The 22,490-nt window shown below is 41.9% G+C and overlaps 1 protein-coding gene across 10 annotated transcripts in view; it reads left to right on the top strand.

Moving 5' to 3' along the window:
- KANSL1 (KAT8 regulatory NSL complex subunit 1) overlaps positions 1-18,170 on the top strand; it is a 229,203-nt gene extending 211,033 nt beyond the window's left edge. For 8 of the 10 annotated variants that reach the window (XM_072645924.1, XM_072645922.1, XM_072645923.1 and 5 more), the window contains 9 exons: positions 183-360; positions 6,555-6,737; positions 8,398-8,583; positions 8,957-9,114; positions 13,130-13,251; positions 13,577-13,634; positions 13,885-13,997; positions 15,764-16,016; positions 16,368-18,170. In XM_072645924.1, the coding sequence (XP_072502025.1) occupies positions 183-360; positions 6,555-6,737; positions 8,398-8,583; positions 8,957-9,114; positions 13,130-13,251; positions 13,577-13,634; positions 13,885-13,997; positions 15,764-16,016; positions 16,368-16,595 (1,479 nt within the window). In that variant the 3' untranslated portion in view covers positions 16,596-18,170. The remainder of the gene's footprint in view (positions 1-182; positions 361-6,554; positions 6,738-8,397; positions 8,584-8,956; positions 9,115-13,129; positions 13,252-13,576; positions 13,635-13,884; positions 13,998-15,763; positions 16,017-16,367) is intronic. The other 2 variants (XM_072645928.1, XM_072645929.1) reach the window with 1 other exon arrangement.
- Positions 18,171-22,490: the final 4,320 nt, after the last annotated feature.

Genomic DNA, 22,490 nt, shown 5'->3' on the forward strand with positions numbered 1-22,490 from the left:
CTGACTGACTGCTGATGCCAACTGCCAGCGGAGTTATTATATATTAGGAGTTCTAGAATTACTTTACCTTCTCTTTCCCCCCCTCCCCCCCACCTCACAAGGAATAAAGCGCAATGCATGGGCATCTGGGTTATTTACTACTAGGATCCAAGTGCTCATAGTTGTTGTTTGCCCCTTTATAGGTTCACAGAAGCAGTACTATACGAAGCAGCTGTGATGTGAATGTTTCCTGTGTACTCTGTGGTGGTTTAAACAGTGGTGGTAGTACAATGCCTCCTGAGATCCAGTATGAAGCTCCCCTTTTGGAGCGTCTCTCCCAGTTGGACTCTTGTGTTCATCCTGTACTAGCATTCCCAGATGGTAAGTTGGATTTCCTGACTATCAGATCTAGTGCTCAAGTTGACTTCAGGGGAGGGTGGGGTATGGAGGGAATCCTCTTGTACTTCATTACTGAGACACTGTCTTACTGTACAATGAAAGAGTTTTCACTTAGATACGCTCAATACAGTAAGAGGAAACTTTATATCTGCTGGATATAATTAACATAACCTCAATTCTCTGAAAGAGCCGAAAGTAGAATTCCAAGGGGCTAGAAAAACTGAGTGTTGCATAAGGCTTTGTGATGTTAGGAACATGAGTGTAATGCTCGCATGTAAAAGCTGCGTAGAGATGTCAGACTTAGCTTATACTTTGGTTAAGCGCTTAGCATATTTAAAAAGGCAGCATTAAGGTTAGTCAGTCTTGAAAATAAACATAATCAGGAGTATCAAAAAATAGTTCTGTTAGCTGAGTAGTCCAGTGAATAGGAAAAGTATAGGATGTCCTGTTTTAAGATATACAGCCCCAGCAACATAGACAAGTCTAGCCTGAACTATTTGCATTTTGCTCTGAGATTGAGGCATCACTGACTTGCTTTTGTTTGTCAGAGCTATGCCTAAAAATAGCCAAGGTCTGCTCTGCTGCAGAGGCTTAGAATACCTTTCAGATTTGGCAGAGTTTCAGTTTCCAAAGGCACAGAGAATGACTTTCTTCATGGGATTCCTGAAGAGATCATGGGATCTTTGATTTGGACGAAAATCTTAGAGATCTTCTAATCCAACCTCTCTAGGAGGAAATGCTCATCTACCTTTGTTTTAACAGTTAGAATGATGGGGGATGTTACTGTTTCTTAAGTCCAGCTCTTCCATAGTAGTTGGAGAGTTCTTTTTACCAAGCAAAATCCAGCTTTACAGACCCACAGAATGGCTGCTGCTTCTTTGTAACAGTGCATTCTGAAAACAAGTGATTTTTTTTTTTTAGCTCACTATCCTAAATCTCATCTTCCTCAGATTAATAGCCCATCAGCTGACTTCTTTACCTGCTTTTTTCTCTTGACCCTGAACCTCACAGCTCCCTGTGTCCTACTGCCCAAGACTAATTTTGACTGTGGAAAGTCATGAGTTCTAAGATGTTCTACCACCACGTAACTTTTGGTAAGGAGAGGTGAAAAGATTAGAGTTCAGTAGAAACTTAGACCATGAGATTTGGGACCAGAAATGATAAATAAATCTTAGAATTTATTAGTGAAAAGTATTAAAAATATGTTTATCTGTGCTGTAAATTAATAGTTCCTCCTCTTCTATTTGGATTGTAGCCAGATGTATACCAGCCTGCCCAGTGGTTCCAGTTTTCTCTCTCTGCCCAATTCTAGTGTATGTCTTTAGTCATTGCCCATAGCGACATGGTATGAGCATCTGTGTACAAAAAACTGCTCATTTGTATGGGCATCTGGCTGTTTTGGACTGAAGCTACTACGTAGTAGTAGTAACACTTTCTAGGCCACTTTGATAAGAGAAATCCATTCTTCCTGTTCCAAGAAAATCAACCCGTTTAGATGCAGCTTTGGGACATCCTGGCACAGTGAAGAGAAATTGTTCTTTGGTGATCAGGAGACTTGGGTTCCAGTTCTGTATCTGATCCTTACTAGCAGTGAGACCATGGGCTCGTTACTTAACCTGTCTTTGAGACTCAAATTACAAAGGAATCTTTCATTATTTTGCATCATTGCAAAGCATTCCATTTATGGAATTCTTTCTGTGGATGAAATTGCAGATTGGGTCCCCCCAAAATGACAGCCACAGCAACCATAGACAGCAGACCTTGAAGTGTTAATAAAGGCGCAGAGCCAAGGCAGGACCTTAGAGCTAGCTCATCTGACCCAGCCTGTACCTTCGGCAACAGTTCATGTTACGTTGATGAATGTTTAAGAAGGGGGTATGATTTGTTTGTTGCTGAGGATTTTTGTTTTCTAAATAAAATTTTGTGATGAAGCACCTACAGTTTTGCTCATATAAAGGACAAAACTCGTACTTCAAACCTTCAGTTGATAGCCATGAGAATATTTTTTTCAGGCAATTTTTACATCCATTATTGGGCAGCTAGTGGTGCAGTGGATAGAGCACCAGTGCAGAAGTCAGGAGGATCTGAGTTCAAATTTCACCTCAGACCCTTGACACTCACTAGCTGTGTGACCTTGGGCAAGTCACTTAACCCCAACTGCCTCATCCTGGGTCATCTCCAGTCATCCTGATGAATATCTGGTCACTGGATCCAGATGGCTCTGGCCGAAGTGAGGCTGGTGACCTGCACAGCCCTCCCTCATTCAAAACAAAGTCAAGTGCAAGTCATGTCACCATTTCTCTTCTTTGGCAACGAAGGAGGAACACACATCCATTATTACCTTGGGGCATTTTACAAAAAGACTTCTAGAGACCTACTACCCATTTGGTCTCAAGACTTCTCCCCCATTCACCTGCTGCTGCTGTTGTTACAACAGACCCTCTGCCATGCAGCCCCCACCCCCACTCCCCGAGCAGGCACCAAGCAGTTTTGCCACACCACTACCTACCTTTCCCCTCCATTCACTACAGCCCTCCTGCACTTTATTGTGAGTCAGAACATAAGCTAGGGGTATCTGTAACAGTCACTTAACAGGTTGGGAGCAGGTTAAGAAATGAAAGAAGTCCCCACCCCTCTTCTAGGACTGTAGCAGTAAAAGATTTATTTGTTAGAATTATGTAATTATATAAGTTAGGAATCTGAAAGCATTTTCCTCATGGAAACATTGTTGCACCCCCTATGGAAGTTACATAGTATAAAGTACTGCTACATTATAGATATAAATAGGTTTGGGAGATGGTGTGGGAACCTAAATTACTTTGTACAACATTCTTTCTATGAGAAAATGCTTCCTTTATGCCAATCAACTGAGAATAAACTGACTTTGGGAATGCAGCTCATTTATACGTTGGGAGCTGCTGTTATCACTATGTAGATCTTTACAGGTTGGTACAATTATTATCCTTATTTTACAGAGGAAAGTGAGGCTGAGAGATTAAGTGACTTAGGGTTACAGAGCTAGTAAGTTTCTGTGGCAGGATTTGAACTCGCCTTCCTGACTCTAGGCCCAGTACTTTTTCTTTGTACCACCTAGCTACCTCTTACATGTTTTCATTATAGCAACCATATGAGGTAGGTAAAGGATTTTCATTCCTATTTTACAGATGTGGAAATAGGTTTAGAGAGAGATGAAGTTATTTGTCCGGGTACTCAGAGTCTGGAAATGAACTCAAACCCAGATTCCTTAGGGGAAGGTAGACAGATAAAAAAGGACTTAAATGTTTGTTTTATGTTTCAGGTTTTCCAGTCTTTGACTTTATGGATATATGTTCAGTCTATTTAGTTTTCTAATTTTATCCAGTTTGGGGTTTTGTTTTTTTTAAACAGAGAATAATGAATTTTACGTACCTGTGTTCTGTGTGACTACATTCCATTCTTCTTGATTTCAGTAGAGTTCCTGATTTTCACTGTGGTTGCCTGCTGTGCAGAAGCTCCTAGCTTGACACTATGAGTGGAGCGTTTTGTTTTGTTTTGTTGTTTTGTTTAGTTTTTAACATGCTTCCATTTTGTCAGATGCAGGGCTTCTTCAGGCTCTCAGCCTTGGTAAAGCCTAGGGGGACCAGTGAGTCCTGAGAAATTCCCTGGTGCTGCTGCTGATGGTGGTTATGAGTGTGTAATAACCATTTGGCACTGCTATGGGAGGTGCTTTGTCCCTTTGTTAGCTTGCTTGATTAAGTCCAGTTAATCTTTAACTGGAAATGCAGATGATGTAATAACTTTGGTGAAAAGCATGAACTTCAAAGCAGAAGCTTAAGTGCTTGGTCAAGATTGCCACCTGCTGGTCAAAGAAGTGCATGCATTTTTACCTGCCTGTGGAGGGATAATCTGTACATTTTCTCAGATCATGCCACCTAAAGCAGTGGAAGGAGAAATGAATGTTCTTTAGTAATCATAAGATTTACTTGAAGAAATAAAGAGCCATGAGGGAAAGCTTTTCAAGGGAATAATTCTGAGTAACTTTAGTAAATTTCTGCTTGCTCCTTCTAGTTGACCAAAACCCTAAAAGCCTGCATTTAAATAGGTTTCTTCTCTGACAGACTTTTTAAAAAAATCACTTATGCTGTTTAGAACATAAACGACCTCTCCCTGAGGTACTTGTTCTCATTTATTGCAGACTTCTTTCTTACCATTCTATTATTTAATCCTGCTCAAAACTAGAGTTATGTTTCAATTTTTAAATAAGACAAGTTCTTAATACATTTGGATACTTGGAATTTTCCTCATTCAGCAAGAGCATGAAATTAAATTCACAGTTCTTGGGTAGATTTTTTTGTAGACTGTCAACTGTGAAAGTCAACTGAAGTACTACTACTGTTCAGTTTTTTATGAAAGTGTTCCAGCAAATTGATACACTGTGTGGTATAATAAAACCATATTTTATGGTTAGGGGGAAGCACTCGATTTGTCATCAGAAAATATGGGTTCTGATCCTAATTCTAATACTGTACTTAATAACTGTGTGAATCTAGGCAAGTTGCCATATCTGTAATATCCATATCACAGAGGCATTATGGTGTAATAAATAGAAAGCTGACTTTGAAATCAGGAAAAACTGGGTTTACATGTTTAACATACTACTGGCTATGTAACTCCAGGCAAGTTACTTGCCTGTCAGTGCTCCTAGGAAAACCTATAAAGCCTGGAATACCAGAGAAAGTGCAGGTCTGTACCAATGGAAAGAGTTCCTCCCTGAAAACTCCCTTCTCCTGTGAAATCATAACCTACCTCCCAGGACTCCTATCAGGAAAATGCTTTCAGTAAAGGTGAACTGGTGATAGAACACAGACTTACCTTGGCCTGTGTCATAGCCCTCTCAAAAGCAGGAACCATATTTGAACAGAACTTGGAGTCTTCCAGGATCAACCTTGCCCACTTGAGGGAATGAAGGGGAAGTGCTTATTGGGTCCATTGATGCTTCTGTTCTAGAACAAGTGCCAAATGGTATTTGGAGTACATCTCAGTAGTTTCCCAAGCATGCTGTAGTATGAGCATGCATATTCTTCAGCCTTTCTCCTTGTATTGTTGATACATGAATTTCAACTTTAAGTTCTATATAAGCTATCCAAGAAACATGATATTGTTCTTTAACCTACTAATTAGTCAAAAATGTTTTAATGTGTGTCAGTTCACTACTTCTCTTTTCTAAGCATAAATCATGTGGGGGTCTTGACTTTTAGGAAAAAATGTGGCACTTGAGTTTATTGAGTGAGTAAAGGGGAACAGACTGCATGTAGTAAAACTTTTATTTTTAAAGACTGAAGTGCCCCTGGATGTTGTATTTAAATATTGATCACAAAGTAAATATTCTTTTCTATTGATAGTTTTAGATTTTAAAATTGTGTTTCTAGCTTAAAAGACATGAGTCCAATACTAGATAGGATAGGAAAAATCATAATCTGAAATTCCCAATTAGATACAAGGATTTTGGAGAAAAGTCTCTCAAACTGTTAGCAGTCTTGGTCAAAATATATAAATAATAAAATGCTCATGTTTAAAAAATGTTTACTGAAGTTCCATGAAGGCTCAGTAGCTTAGGTTGCTTTGGAGAGTGAGGGCCATGAAATCCTTTGAGAGAGGCTCTGTAATACTCAGATTCTCATTGATGGAATTTGGTACCTGCCAGGGAGATTATTCCAACTGTTCCTGAGAATCAAGAGGTTATTTAATCTGTAGCCTTCTTACATATAAAGAACCTTCTTGTTAACAGCACCTGAACTTTTTCCACATTCACTGGTCAGAATATCAACCATCAGTATACTATAACAAGAAAAAGAGTTCCTTTAGGGAAGGAATTACTAGTTGAGGATCAGGTTAAGAGACCTAGGGTTCTTGTAGATAGAAACATTATTAAAGGGGGAAAACTTAAGCCCTTTATAAAACCTTCCTTGACTTACTGAATGACCTGCTTGTGGGGAAAACATACTCTTTAAAAATGTGCTAAGCTTATTGTCAGACTAGGGAAGAAATAAAGAGGTAGAGATAAGACAGGTTCCTCATTTATGAACACTGTGGTTAGAAATGGTTAAAACTCATTTAATATAGGGCGAGATGCCAAGGGGATAAGGATATATAGATTTTTTTAACTGACCTACACTGTTGTTTTGTGTCTCCTATAGATGTTCCCACAAGCCTGCACTTCCAGAGTATGCTGAAATCCCAGTGGCAGAACAAGCCCTTTGAGAAAATCAAACCTCCCAAAAAGCTTTCACTCAAGCACAGAACACCCATTCCGGGCAGCCTTCCTGACCCTGTTCGTAAAGATAGGCACAAGTTGGTCAACTCCTTTCTAGCAGCAGCCAGTAAGTTTGGGGGAGAGAGAAGGGTGAAAGGTGTGATAAGGTGTGTGCATGTCTGTTAGGAGATCTTCTATTTCTTTGTCTATTCTTGGGAACTCTCATATAGTCTCCATTATTTGATATGTCAACATGCCTTGTTGGGAATACTTGTTGGCCAAGAGATATTTGAAACTCATTGGGAAATCCACCTATTCTGACTCCATTGAATTTTGGAGAAATAAGCTATTATTATTATTATTATTCAGGATACTCTTGGATTTTGGAGGGAGACCTGTGGAAGATACAACAACCCTGGTTATTTTTAGATCAGCCTGTAGTTAATATTAGTTGACTTACCCCTTTCCTTAAGATCCATTACTGCTGATGGTACAGTCAGACTCCTTCAGCCATGCTATAAACCCCAAATTGTCTTTGACTCTTGTCTCTCCTTTAACCCCCACATCCAGTCAATTCTGCTTCTGGAAGTCTTACTTAACATCTGTTCCTTCCACTCCTCCAACAATCCTAATTGAGGCCCCCTCAACACTTCTTGTCTAGCTTACTGTAATAGCCTCCTGAGTGATCTCTCTACCTTCAGTCTCTTTCTTTTCTTTCACACTGCTGTCTCTTTAATAATCTTAATTTGCTGCTGATAACCATTCAAAAATGACTGATTCCTCTTTACCTATCAACTGAAGTATAAGTTCCTTATCCTGGCATTCAGTAGTCTTCACAGTCTGGCTCCAGGCTTATTTTGCATGACTCCTTTCTTTCATATACTTTGTGCAACCTTTCATTCTTCTCATCCTCTCTCAGGTATCTATGCTGTTGCTTATGTTGTCTCTCTGTGCCTGAAATGGGTTCTTCCTGCTGCACTCCAGGCTTGGTGAAGTCCTTCTGTTCTTTCACTTGAAGCCCTCCCATCTATTCCCCCCAACTTCCAACTGAAAGCAAAATTCACATAGCACTGTCTGGACGACTGCTCTTTCTCTTCATGTTTTTTTTTAATCACTTTTCTTCATATGGGTTTCTTGATTTTTTTCCTTTCTCTCTCCTCTAGCCTTAGAATGTAAGTTTCTTAAGGATAGAGACTTGTCTTTGTGTCCTCAGAACCTAACAATAGTGAGTTTTAGTACACCCTTTTTGTTCCAGATCTGTGATTTCATTCATGTAGAGCATTTTACCTGGTGAGAAAGCTCCCTCTACCAATGCAGATTAGCTATGACTGCATCTCATAGTCTTAGAGAATAGCCTGGGATACTGAGTGGCTTGGCTCAGTAACATCTTTAGCTGCCATGCCAAGGATGTGCCAATGACAGGCCTTATGCTTAGGTCTTCCTGACTCCATTACTGGCTCTCTCTCTCCACTACAGTAAGCTACCTTTCTTGTGTACATAGCTGCTTAATTAATATTTACTGAATTGAATAAAGGCACAACCCTTTTCAGAATATGTAAGTCAAGTTCGAGGCTCTTTGGAGGGTGTGATGTCATTATCCAGCAATGATATTAGACCTGATCACCTGCCACTGGCTGTGCTTTCCCCCACCCCCAGTTTGCTAATCTGGGGATTTGGAGTTAGTGCACAATTGACATGAGAGCTCAGCATCTTCAGGCACCCTTCCTCAACCAGAAAGAGAAAGGAAAGAAGACATTGCATAGCTCTTTTTCTGTTCCACTCTTCAGAGCTCTCCCATCACCAAACCCGGCCTGACAAGACCCACAGGCAGCACTTAGATGATGTAATGGCTGTGTCCATGGCAGAGAGAGTTACAGCGCCTAAAGCAGAGCGCTTGCTCAACCCTCCACCTGTGCATGACCCAAACCAGAGCAAAATGCGATTGCGAGACCATTCATCTGAGAGAAGTGAAGGTAGGCAGCCAGGGCCAGGCCTGGCACCTGTACCTGCACCTGTGTCTGCTCAAGGCTTTCTGAGGCCACCTGGGCTTCTCTCAATTCCCCTCCCTCCCCCAATTATCTTTGCCCTTCAGGTTCTAGGGACGCAGCAAAGTGGTGGGAAGCCTACTGCTACTAAAATGCGGGGCACTTCTACTGCTATAACAATTTCCTAGCCACCCACCTCCCACCAAACCTAGTTTGCTTTTGTCTCTTTACTCCTCTAGGCTTTGAAGGCTTTTTCATATCAGATGTGTTTCACTGGCATTTTCAGTTTGAGCTAAACATGCAACTGCTTAAGGGAATTTAACCATTTATGTTTCTCTCTTCTTTCTCTTAACCACTGCAGTGCTGAAACATCACACAGATGTAGGCAGTTCAAGCTATTTGACAGCTGTCACCCACCACCCACCACCCAGCCCCTTGGTACGACAGCTCTCCTCTTCCACCTCATCAGATGGCTCTGTGCCCACCAGCTCAAGTTCCCAGGGCACAGTTACCACGTCTGTAAGTATTTGGTTTGGATGTGAACAGATGTCCTCTTTTGAAGATTGCAGCAATTTAAGTGATGGAGACAGTGACTAATCCCTCCAAGAAACCTGAAATCACAGAAGAAATAGATTGGGGGGTGGTCTAGAACTCCAGATCACAATAATGCACCAGTTTTTGTATAAGCGGATAGATGCTGCTTCTGACGTAATGTTAGTAGGATCTATTCTTATAGCTGTATTTTACTCATTTGTGGGAAAGGGTCTGTGCCATCCATCCACATTGTCTTACTGACTAGCTTTCTTAGCCTCTGCTGCAAGATGACTCGGACCTGGGAGGGCCATTCATGACTTTTGGAACACACTGAAATTGACCATTGCAGGCATCAAGTTTGGCCTCATTGATCCTGTATTGTAATCAAAGGAGTCTTAATCAGTGGAAAATGATAGGTTTTTAGAAGCTAAATTAGGATTTGGGTGACAGTTTCTCTGGGTTTTGAAAGAATAAGTCTGTGCTTTAATTTTTTTACTACCTTTTTAGACTGTTGCTAAAAGTTCTAGTAGTAGCTGTTTGACCAAGGGCAAATGTCTTAAACTTTCTGAGCCTCACTTTTGTAATCTATAAAATAGGGAAAATGTTACTTTCTACTTAACAGGGTTGTTAGGATTCAAAGTACTTTGTAAGTTGTAAATATTTTGCTCTCTGAATAGATAATAGGATATTATAGTAGATAGAAAACATACCTCAAAGTCAGGTTTAAGTTACACCTGGGTTCAAGTCATACCTGATCTTTGTTGAATGTGTGACCCTGGAATAATAAAGTTACAGTGTGCATTGGTAAAGGGAGTTCCCCTTACCTGGGAATTCCTCCCCATCTCAGTAAAATCACAAGTTCCTTCTCTGTCCCTCAAATCCTGCTGTGGAAAGGTTTTTATAGGTATAGATAGAAGTGCTAGAGTAGATAAGTGCTGGACTTGGGACCAGAAGGACCTGAATTCAAATTCTGCCCCAGCTGCTTAAATTCTTTAAAGATTTTCCCCTCATCTACAAAATAAAGAAACTCAAATGAGCAGTTGGACTTAATTAAACATTGAGGTCCCTTCTAGCTCAAAATCCACAGTCCCCATAATTGTTTTTGAATGCTAATGCTCCCTTTAGATTATTAGCATCAGCGAGGCAGATGGACGTTTTCTAGATTCTAGATTCCTAGTAGTTTGGGAGTACAAAGCAATCTTTATCTCTGCACAGCATTCTCTTAAACTGAGTATTAAAAGTTAGGGATCAAAACTGTATAAAAGGTGCTCTACGTCTGTTGTGTCAAACTCAGAAAGAAATGGTTCCCTGCTGACTGCATATTGACTTAAAAAGCCACAAATTTATATTGTCTGTTATATTTTTATTTATTTTGTTAATCATTTCCCACTTAGATTTAAATTTGGTTAGAGAGTACTTGGCCAAGGTTGACACCTCTGCTGTGGTTATTATTAATTTAACTAATGGTAAAAAAAAAAAAAATATTAAAAAAAATTATGAAGTTACAGCTCACATCCATCCAATAGGTTTCCTAATCTTAAGTATTGCACCTACATGACTATCCCCTCTAGAAATATTAGGCATCAAATAGCAATAACAGGAAAGGAAATTGACAATTGTTGGAGGGACTGTGGGAGGACAGATACGTTGATGTCCTGTTGGTCAAAATGAATTGATTGAGCTTCTCAGGGATGCAGTTTGGAATTATATTCAAAAAGTTACCAGACAGAGAATATCAGTTGACCCAGTGGTAGCATTGCTAGGCCTATGGTCCAAAGAGATGAAGCCGTGTGTACGAAAATATCTGTAGTAGCAAACGATGGTATATGAATATAATGAAATATTACTGTGATGTAAAACATGAAAGATGGATTTAGAGAAATCTGGGAAGACTCGTAGGAACTGGAGTTCTAACCAGGAGAACAATTTATACAGTGGCTACAACAGTATAAAGGAAAACAGTTATGAGAACTTAAGAACTCTAATTAGTGTAGTGACCAACCATGACTCCAGAAGACTTTGAGTGTTATGCTTTGCACCTCTTAGCGAAGAGGTGATTTTTTTTTTTTTATACTCTTAACGTATGGACTTGTGTGACTTACTTGTAATAAGGGAGAGCTTTGGGGGGAGAAGAGGTAGCCATTGTGATGCCAAAGAAAAGGAGGAAAAAAAGAGCATCAGTGAATCATTTTTACATTAGAAGGACCAGATGTAGCAATTGATGCAAAAAATGATGATAATTTTACTTTATTATAAAATGTTCATCCTCTTTATGGACAAAAATTTGCGCTGGGTCAGTTGATGCTGCTTGGTCCTTCTGGTGTTAAGAATTCACAAAGGAAAGCAGAATGAATTTTGCAAAGGAACACAGACAAGGGTAGTAGTATTAGAAATATACCATGGTAAATTTGAAATGTGTCTTTACAAAAACAAGCCATACGTAGTAAAGATTCTCTTTTCTGTTCCTTGTCCGTGGAGAAATGTTTATGTTTGTGTCAGGTGCATAATAATAAAGGGAAATTTTTTATAAGTTAGTGAAATTTTGGGGGCTATACATACAGTATAGTCAAACATGCATTGTGTATACAAGAACTTAACAAATTAGTCTACTTTTGAGGGGATCAGAAGTAATTTGTTTCAGTGACCCATAGCCAAAAACCTTGTTGGCATGATTTACAAAGCACTTTACAGACACTTCTATTTACCAGCTATAATGGTTCTATAAGATGGGCTAAATTAAAAATTTCCTTTTAGAAATTAAAGAAGGAAGCAGATAAAGAGGGCAATTTAATGGATTATGGCCACACAGCAGCAGAACTCAGGGTAAAAAGTTTAGCCATTAAGATCCTTATCTGTTTATTGTCCCCACATTGTCTTTTATGATTTCTTCAACTACTGAGTGGCTGAAATAAATTTTTGTGCAAGGTATAGGGCAAGAACAGTCACTTTTCTCATAGTCTCTTTATCCTATGTTTAGGATACCACTCCCCTAGTGTTTTGGGTTTGATTGCAGTTGTATGGTCACCATGGTAGCATGTTTGTCATCCCACTGTTTCCCTTTGGCCTCTGACAGCTTACTGTTCATTTTCCAGTCTCCTCCAGGACCAGAATATTTGCCACCTGCCTTCCTGGGGGCATCTGGGCAGCAAGCCCAATTGGATATTCTCTTCCCATTAAAGGGGAAGCATTAGCTTCCTCCATTTACTCCTTAGGCTTCCCAACGGTTGCACATTCTCCTTGTCTTGCTGGACCCTGTGGAATCCTTTATTTGTTGGATGTTGATCTTTTTAGCTTCCTTTAAAAAGAAATCATTTTAAGGGAGGGCTGTATCAAGGCCCCCTGTTATGGGTGCCCCCACCTTCCCTCTGTCCCATCACTAACCTCTGCTAGATGCGATCTGAGCATTGAAAGGGCAGGAGGATGGTGAACAGCAAGGTGACTCAGCTTAACGAGTTCAGAATCCCCAGGGAGAATGCCCTCCATAGCACATGGCTATCTTCTGACCTGTTCAGCTATGTCCATCCCTCTAGAAGACATGCGCGCGCGCGCACACAGACACACACACACACACACACACACACACACACACACATTCGGAACTCTTGTGAGTTCTGAATGTCATCATTGATACTAAAAAATAATGGGGGGGGCAGACAGTGGAAAGAACAAGAAGAGAAAAGCAGTGAATTAAAAATATGAAAAGTTTATGCAGTGCCACTAAAGATTGACCTGCCTTTATGAACTGTGGGGGATTTTACCTCACAGATTGTCTGGGACGGAAAATTGAGGAGTCTGTACCTGGGTTTTGAGATGCACATATGAGAATCGGCACTCCTGGAGCCTGCCCATGTAAGGGACTTCTGTAGCTGGGATAGGCAACTGAGCTGAACATTTCAAATGATTATGGTTTAGTGATAAATTTTATGAAGCCATTCAACAGATGGTTTGAAGCCTGCAGCAGTTGTGTCTCCAAGTTAAACTTGCTTTTATTGCCTTGCAGCAACCTGTAAGGAGGAGACGTGGAGAAAGTTCATTTGACATTAACAACATTGTGATCCCAATGTCTGTTGCTGCAACAACACGTGTAGAAAAACTACAGTACAAGGAGATCCTTACGCCCAGGTACTCCCCACTCCTTGCAGTGTTTTCCCTTTTCCTCCTCAAGCTGACTTGGAGCTCTTTAACTCTTAGGAGATGGAGATAATCTTCCTGGTACATACTTAATTGCTCAAGTATACATAGACATAGTGGTGGGAATATTTCTCTTAGTTGCCCCCTAGTGGTGCTGTGATTTTCCACATTCCAGTAGAGGATAATCTGTCTACTTATGCTTATATTTATGTGTGGGTTATATATCCACACTTATGCTTGGTCTCTTTTACTAGTTCCAACTATACACTTTGAAGGACATCTTAACTATGTATTCTATTTTCCTGGTATTTTGCAGCTGGCGAGAGGTGGATCTTCAGTCTTTGAGGGTGAATCCCGATGAGGAGAATGAGGAGGTAAGACACAGACAGGATCATCACTGAATCCTCATTATCCTAAAGGATTTCACAGGAAAGAGTCTTGGAGATCACAGCTCCTCTTTTCCATAGTCCATAGTCCACTGTTCTCTTTCCTTGTCTCCCACACACACACACACCCCTCTCCTCTCTTTCCCACCACCTTCACTCTCTTTTGTTTCCCTATCAATCACTGTCTTGGGGGAAGAAGGGAGAGAAAACAGCTGCCAATGAGCCTGCTCCCTTACAGATTGAGGACCTCTCGGATGCAGCTTTTGCAGCCCTGCATGCCAAGTGTGAGGAGATGGAGCGAGCGCGGTGGTTGTGGACCACAAGTGTGCCACCCCAGCGGCGAGGTAGCAGGTAGGGCTGCCTGAACGAGTGGATATCAATATGTGAATGGAGGGTAAAGAGTTAGCAAGTTTTTTCTGTTCTAAACGAGGGAAGGCCCCATGTGTGTCTACTCTGTCAGTGACACTTGTGTGATGGCAGATGCCACCGTGGGGCACTGATAAACTGGCGTTTGACTTGAGAGGCAGCGTGTCTTTAAAAAGACATGATCATATTTGGATTGCCTGCTCCATGGGGCTGTTGTGAATGAAGTCCTTATTAAACATGAGCACCACCTTCTGTTGGGACCAGGGGCCATTCATAGAGTGAGAAGTGCTCTCTGGAATTATACATTCATAGTGGAACCACATATTATTGTGGGTTCTCATGCCTTTATAGAGGTTTTGTTCTAATATGGTGTGTAGGATCAGGATGACTTTGCCGTTTGAAGGGAGGTGGTGTACTGAAGGTTTGGAGAGAGACTCTTGTGGTGGAGAAGAGTAATGATTAGAGTTGGCCTTTATATGATCATTAGATCTGCAATCATGTATTAAGCTTTTACTATATACCAGGCACTGTGCTAAGCAGGGGGCATACAGAGAAGGGCAAATGCAGTCTCTTCCCTGAGGGAGCTCACATTTCTAATCTGGTGCAATAACATAAAGAAATACGCACTTAGAAGCTAGATACGTAGTGGTATCTTGGGGAAGACTTGAGTGGTTTAGGACATGGAAAGGGTGTTGGGTTTTACCAATTGCTCTCTGGAAAGATCCAGGTTCTAAATGAGTTTAATAGTTTATAGATGACCCCTGGGGTTTGACTAAGTCTTCTGCAGCATCATTGAAATTCCAAGTTCATTCAGCTCTTATCCTAAAGGGTATGATTGAGATTGATTGGGCATCTTGTCCTGACTTTTAGTCAGGTGGGATAGGGTGATTTTAATTGAGTGATAAACTAGTCAAGTACACTCCTTAGTCCCCCCTCAGTTTCACCTTTTACCAGCCCCAGCAAATCTACTGGAGTTTTTGGCAAAATTCTGTCTCAAATCCTGGATCTTTCTTCAGAATGTGCACTTGAGTCAAGTTTCACTTTTTCAGATAATTCTCACAACAGCCCTATGAAGTAAACACTGCATGTGATATTTATTTGTCTGAACACTTACAGATAATGACAACGAATCTGAGATGTTAATGATCTGTCCAGAGTCACACAGCATAATTCAAACCTAGATCTGTCAACTTCAAACCCCAATGCTACTCTATATCACAGTGCCCTACCAAAGCCACATTTAGGCAGAAGATCTGTCCTTACATTTCTGTTGTACCATATAGTCTCAGTTCATTGTCATCTCTTCTATAGTTTACCTCCACTTCTACTGTTTTAGGAGCAAGAGCCTCAGGTCTCAGACTAGGAAAAATCTTAGCCCTATGAGGGATCTAATTTGTGTTCCTTGGTTACGTACTACATAGGCTTCTCTTTGTGTCCATTTGTATGACCTGACTGAGTTTCATCTGGATACATGCAGGTGTGTGTGTGTGTGTGTGTGTCTATGTGTGTGTATCTGTGTTAGAAATGAGCAGATGCCTAGCATCTGTATTTTTGTATTAACTACAAAAGGAAGGCTTTGAGTCTAGTCAGTCTTCTCAGAGTAGGAACCATTGTGGGGAAAGTTGGGAAATTTGAGATATCCTGGAAATAGGTAGAAAGGCTATTCTATGCAGTTTACATTAGAGCCTGATTGACTGGAATTCTGCCTCACAAATTCCCTCTGACTCTCTGGTTTGGATTCCTTGGTGCAGGTCCTATAGGTCATCAGATGGCCGGACAACCCCACAACTGGGCAATGCCAACTCTTCTACTCCACAGCCTGCTTCTCCTGATATCAGCAATAGCCACTCAATCTCAGAGTTTTCTCACAGTCAATCCCCTCGCAGTCCCATCAGCCCAGACCTGCTTTCTGCCTCCCTCACTCCTATAGCCCGAGAGAATCTACGACATCTATCCATAGAGGACACCCGTTGTTCCACCCCAGAGTTGGGACTGGATGAACAGGTGAGTTACTTCATTCCTCTATATGGCAAGGGGGTGGAAGAGGTGGGGTAGCTAGAGAACTGGGCCCTTTTTATGACTGTGCATAGCCCTACATCCGTTCCCCCTGCTGTCCTCTCCTTTTTAAGCCCTTAGGCAAATTCTGGAGGTAATCCTGTTGTAGGAAAAGTTTTTGTCCAGAGTGTGTACTTTGTGGGTCTATGTAGGCAAAGTGGATTCCCTAATCCCTTACTCTTCTTCCCTGGCCATGTTATATGAATTGTGAACCAGAGCATGGGGAAAGGGGAGAAAGAGGGCAATCTGTGGGTATTCACACCACAACCTTGCCTTCACTACTTTGTTTGTGCCCTGCAGACTGTCCAACCCTGGGAGCGGCGTAGCTTCCCTTTGGCACATAGCCCCCAGATGGAGTGTGAAGACCAGCTGGATGCGCAGGAGCGGGCAGCCCGTTGTACTCGGCGTACCCCAGGTGGCAAAGGAGGCCGGGAGATGGACAGTGCACCCACTTCCCCTCCTCTTGCTAGTTTCAAGAGCAGGCACCTGTCAGCATCAGCCACAGTGCAACGCCCAACCCACAGATGAACAAGTAGAGTTTGAGAGTCCAACTGAACGAACTCACTAACTTGGCATTAAAGCTTCAGAAATCTCTGTGTTTGATATTCAAACATCATATGCTGAAAATTTTCACAGTTTTTAGTGAATTTAAGGAGTTTAGAAACCGTTTTGGTCTCTCCACCACCCCACACCCCCCTTTTCTTTTTTTCCCTTTTCTTTTTTGATTTCCATGTTGTCTTGTGGCACACCTCAATGGACTATTCCTCCAGTTGGCAAATAAAAGTTCTGGGTAAGACCCTTCCCATCCCTAACTCCCCACCCTGCCTGGTTCTGGCATGCTCCCCATCCCCACTGATTCACTGAACTTTCAGATTTATTTTTCCTTAGATAAAACATGTTCTTCCAAAGTGATGAAGAATTACATCAGGTGTTTCCCATTTCTGTCACCTGGAACCCAAGCATCAGAGTGCTGACTTGGCCCAGGCATTGGAGTGTTCTGTTCAGCACTGGCTCCCACCTCCTACTGAGGGTCTTGCTTGAGGCAGTCTGCAGTAATGTGTGTGTAGCTCTCAGCAAACAGGCTGAGCTGTCCTTCTTTTATGTGGCTGGAAGAACCATGTGGTTCTTCCTCTGCATTTAGTTACCTTTATTTTGACTCCTTAACTATAGCAACTCAGCTGCTCAGTCCCGTCCCCCCCCCCCCCCCCCCGCCATTTCCCGCATATACTCTTTCTCATGTGCCCTACTGCACACACATAAGACAAATATTGAGTAACATTTCTCACTTGTCTTGTTTTACAGGCAGGGTTTAGGTTCAACCTATATTACTATTCCCCAAACAGCCAACTAGGAGGGTTTGAAAATGAAGCATCAGTTTAGTCATCCTAACTTTCTTCTCAGATGATCACTTAAATTTCCTTCATGTCTAAGTTATCCATAGTCTGTCTCAACTAGGCCCTTTCTCTCATAACCCCTTCCCTTAGGCCCTTGCCTGTGGAATGTCCTAGTCTCTTCCTCCATCCATCAACCACACCCCACCCCCAATCATCTTCCTTAGCCTTGTGCCTGTCTCATGTATAATTACATCACCAAAAAGAGGAAAAAAACAAAGGACATAACTTTTTTTTTTTTTTTGGCCATTTTGTAATCGTATAAAAATAGTAGATGAACTGCTTAATGGTTGGGGTTTTTTCACAATTTTCAACATTAGTGACTTTTTTTCTGTTTGCTAGTTAAAGGGTTTGTCATTGTTTCTTTGAAAAACAATAATGCACCATATCCCTATGCATAAGTGCTTCTTCTATTTATAAGGTTGAAAATTCTGAATAACCCTTTTAGCATTGTAAAAAAAAAAAAACCCACAAAAATGCAAAAAAAAAAAAAAAGCCCCCTCCTTGTATTTTGTAAATATTTTCTTTTCTTGCTTTGAGCTGTGTAATGGCAGCGGAATCCGTAGCTGTCTTTGTTCTATAGAAATGCTTTTCTTCAGAGAAGCTGATCTTTGTTAATGTCTTGATTCTGTTCACAGAGCACAGAACAGTGCTTCCCAAAAAAAAGCAGAAAAAAAAATGGGGAAAAAAATTAAAAAAAAAAGTTACAGGATGTTATTTGCTGGGTTCTTTCTTGGCAAACAGGATTTACTGGATTCCCTGGTTGACCAGCGCAGGCAGATCCAAGAGCTAGTTGTGGCCAGGTATAGGGAGAACTGCTTAGAACTTTAGAGCAAGAAGGGACCTCAGAGTTCACTTCCCTCTGTTGTAGGCTGGTGTCAGTGAATGCACTCAGCCAGGTTTCCCAGAACATGTTTTCTCTCTATGTGTGGATGTCCCATCAGTCTCGGTATTTCTCAAAAGACAACCCTCAGGTCACCCATACTAAACATTTTTGACCCTGGTGGGCAAAAGGGCCCCAGGGTCTGTGTTTTTCCAAGAACAAGCACTTCTTGCTCCTGTGTGGGTTGGGCTGGTCATGGGTTTAGGGGGACGCAGTGTGAGGAGGGCTCTGAGGTAAGAGTAACACTATATACTTACAGTATGTATACCAAATGAGTAAGGGGCTGCAGTGGAAAGAACACCGGTTGGATACAGAGTGAGGAAGATTGTGGGTTCAGGTCCTTACCATTCTTTATTCACTGGGTGGCCCTGAGCAAGTTCACTCTTCAGACTCTCACCAGTAACAGGACAGTGTCTTGAGGCTTCTTTCCCTATGCTGCATCTCCTCCAGTTGTGGCTATGATTTTTTATCCAGTCTCATCCCAATAATTGAGAATAGTTTGTAGTGAGCTGAACTTGGGGACCCACAATCAACTTCTGGCCTTGCTGAACCTAGACTTGGTGCACATCATCACCCCAAAACTTTGGTCCTCTTCAGGGTTCTTTCAGCCCTGACATTAGAATTGATGTTAGAACTTTAGGTAATAGTGAGCGATTGAGGGACCTCAGGACTTCAGATTATGTGAGAATCACCACACCAGGCAAAACCTGCTCCCCTTCAGGGTCAGGATAGACACTGGGAGACCAGAAGACCAGTGATAAGGCAGAGTATTCATCCACTCAGCCTAAGCCAGGGCAATATCTTCCCATTTTTTTCTCCCAAATGAACTATTTCTTCAAGAGTAAGTCCAGGCCAGGGAAACTTCTCAAAAGGCTAGAAAGAAATCTTGTTCTTTTCTGAGCCAGACTCCCTTCCTTAACTTGCCCTAGGATGGCAAATTTTTCAAGGAATTTTCCCCTTCCTACCTCCCGTGAGATGTAATTTCCTGAAGGATACTGTAAGTCTTCCTCTCCTCCACCCCAGTCCTGAGCTCCATTTCCTAGGTCTCCTTATACATAAGGTTTGAGTAGACCCAGTTCATTCACCACTGCTATCACGTTCACTGAGAAAGCCCCCAAATTGATGCTTGGACTGTCCTTTGACAGTGATCACTATGACTAGCTGAAGGTGGTGGTGGAGGGGGCACCACAGGTTTGGAGCTCAAGGTTTCAGCGTTCTCCAGTGGCTTTTCTTGCCTTAAACATTGGACAGATCCTATTGTGACTCGGGGCACTGCCATCTCCGGCCTTGGCCAGGACTGGTCATCTGCCTCCAGGTTCTCCATGTTGTGGATGGAGGTACCGGCAGAGCTGGTGTGATGCTCACTGTTGGCCCCTTCAGTACAAAGGGGGATGAAATGCAGGAAGGCCCTGACAGTGTTTATTAGGTGGGTTTTACATCTAGAACCCTTTTAGGTCCAGAACAGGAATCCAGAACCCACTTGTCAGATGTCCAACGTTCAGACTGCATGTTTGATTTCTAGCGCTTCCCTCCCCTCTCCCCTTATAGGCTATTACGTTAACTCATGATAAAATGAGTTACGGTATTAAAGCACTTTACAAGCCTTAAAAGTGCTATATATATGAAATGCTCATATTATTGTCATTGTCTACATGAAACTTTTTCCTGAACCCTCAGATTAGCAAGAAAAGTTTCTTCGTTGTCTCTGCCTTCTCTCTCTATGTTTCTTCTCCCTTTTCCTTTGTTTGTGTTTTGGTTTAGTTTTATTCCCCCCCCTTTTTTTTAAGTCTGGAGGGACAGAGCTAGGACTGGGTTCATTGTGTGTCAAAAGTACATGCTGAGTTAACTTCTACCACACCCTGGTAGTGGATCTTGAAGAGAAGCAGTTTGTGGCCCCAGTAGGAATATATTTTTATTGCATGTGTTGTTACAAATTTGGAAACTAGAACCATGAAGGGGGGGAAATTGAAGACTGAGAGCTACCCAGTTAAAGTCAACAGCAGGAAGAATGTGGAGCCCTTAAACTTGTCCTTAAGCCTCATCTTGGAAGCAAACAATTTACTCCCATACAGTGGAAATAACTTTGCCTTTCCCAATCACATGCAGATCCTGCATTAGAGTGGAGAGGGGCTTGTTGCAGCCATGTAAACTTGGAACTTCAGTCATCCCTCCCTCCAGATATGATAGTCCTGTTTCTTTAAGGTCATCAGGAAAATAATTTTTTAATATTTTTATACTTATATGTATGCACACCAACCCCAGGTAATCTCAGATTTGTTCATGCTAATACCAAGGAAAGCAACTGTGTCTAAATGACCTTTTGTTCCAGTTACTCCGGAGTACTGTGGAAACTTAAGCATGAGATTTTAAATGTACAAGAAAATAATTTTGAAGAGTTCAATACCTTATCTTTTCTCCTGGATTTTGGTGGTTTTTAGTCTGGCACAGATCCTTAATCTGGACAGGGCAACTGCGGTGTTAATTGTTTAAATGACTTGCTGAAAATTAAGTTGTTGGAGGCATTCAGTTCTGGGGTTCCTGGGCCACATTCCCCCTACACCTCTCCTCTACTTATTATTAGTCATTTAGATAACAAAGGGCCCATACATGGGCAGTGTTTTTGTGCCTAGCTCTGTGCTGGAGATGCTCCTTTTAAGGCTAACGTCCAGAACCAGGTTTCTTCTGACTGAACATCTGAACAACTTTTTACTTTAAATGTATCCCTGTTAAGTGATAACTTTTGGTTCAGATAGGCTTTTGACTTTTCCAGCTAAGTTCATATGCTGAATGTCCACTGAAAGTCAAAAATGGATTTCAAAACGTTTCCATGTTACATAGGTGATCTGTATGACCTCATTTGGCAGAATGAGTGAGGGATGATGCCGATTCTCAGGGACTGCACAGGTAAGTAAAAGATGGAGTCTGAAACCAAGTCCCATGCCAGGAAGCCCTCAGAAGTGGAGGTAGTGTTAGGCACAATAATTCTCAATGTCCTGGATGCCCTCCCTATTGCTCCCCCTCTTTCTACCCCCCCCCCCCCCCACAAAGAAAGTATATTTTATTTTCATCATAGGAATAACTTTATTTCCAAATTCACTTTTACAGCAACAGTGTAAACCAGTTGTTAAAACACACAATACTATGGACATTCACAGACAGGAATCTAAGCTAGGATGAGTTCAACACCCCTCCCACCCCACCCCCCAAGTTAATTAGGAAACCATGTGGATTACAGTGCAGGAACTGTGCTTCCCCATGGGGTCAAGGCCCAGTGTAAGAGTAAGCCATAAATAAAGGGCAGTGCCCATTTGTAACTTGCCTGTTCCCAACTCCCCTAAGCAAGTGAGCAGTTCCAGGATAAGGATCAGTTATTTATTTCAACAGCCACGAGGCAGGTGGAAAAAGAGATGAATACAGCAACTTGAAAGAAAGGAGGCCTGAATATGGGTTCTTCTCAAAAGTCCATTAGGGTGAACAGCTTCCCCAAGCCTAAGGAGGGACATGGGGGGAGGGAAAACTAGACAGAGAAAAGGCTCCCTGGGCCAAAACTGCATCACTGGAGGAAGGCCATTCTGAACTCTGGCCAGCCCTTAGATTTTCCCAAAGTTCTCTGACTACTTAGGGTGATAAGCCCCAGCCATGGGACCTGGTAGGGAGAGGCAACAAGGGGTCTGGATGTAGCTGATGCATCAAAGCCCATACTGGGTAGAAACTGCAGGTGTGTGTGTGTGTGCATATACGCGAGAGAAAAATCTCCCACCAGGAGGTGGTTTGAAGGAGTGAAAAGTTAAGGGTCAGTTTATTCAGCTCCGAAGTTCCCACCCTCTTGCCCATTTTAAATTCCCTACTACCTTACTGCACAAACAGGAAGTACAGATTCCAACAGGAGGTCGTGTAAATGGACTTCAATACATAGGATGAGGGAGGAGGTGCTTGAAGAAACCGGGGCTCCGGGTCTATTTAACCCCAGCCCAAATTTTGTGTCCATGTAAGCCAGTGGCTGTGGTTGGCATTAGTGGTGTGGAGATGGATTCTTCCTACTACCTTCCTACGACTAATCACAGGCAGGCCCTGTAAGAATTTTTCTCACTGAAGTTACAAATCCAGCAACTTGCCCCAGCTGATGGGGAGAAAAAAACCCGACAAAAT

The sequence above is a fragment of the Notamacropus eugenii genome, chromosome 2 (genome assembly GCF_028372415.1).
Source record: "Notamacropus eugenii isolate mMacEug1 chromosome 2, mMacEug1.pri_v2, whole genome shotgun sequence".
NCBI classification, from domain to species: domain Eukaryota; kingdom Metazoa; phylum Chordata; class Mammalia; order Diprotodontia; family Macropodidae; genus Notamacropus; species Notamacropus eugenii.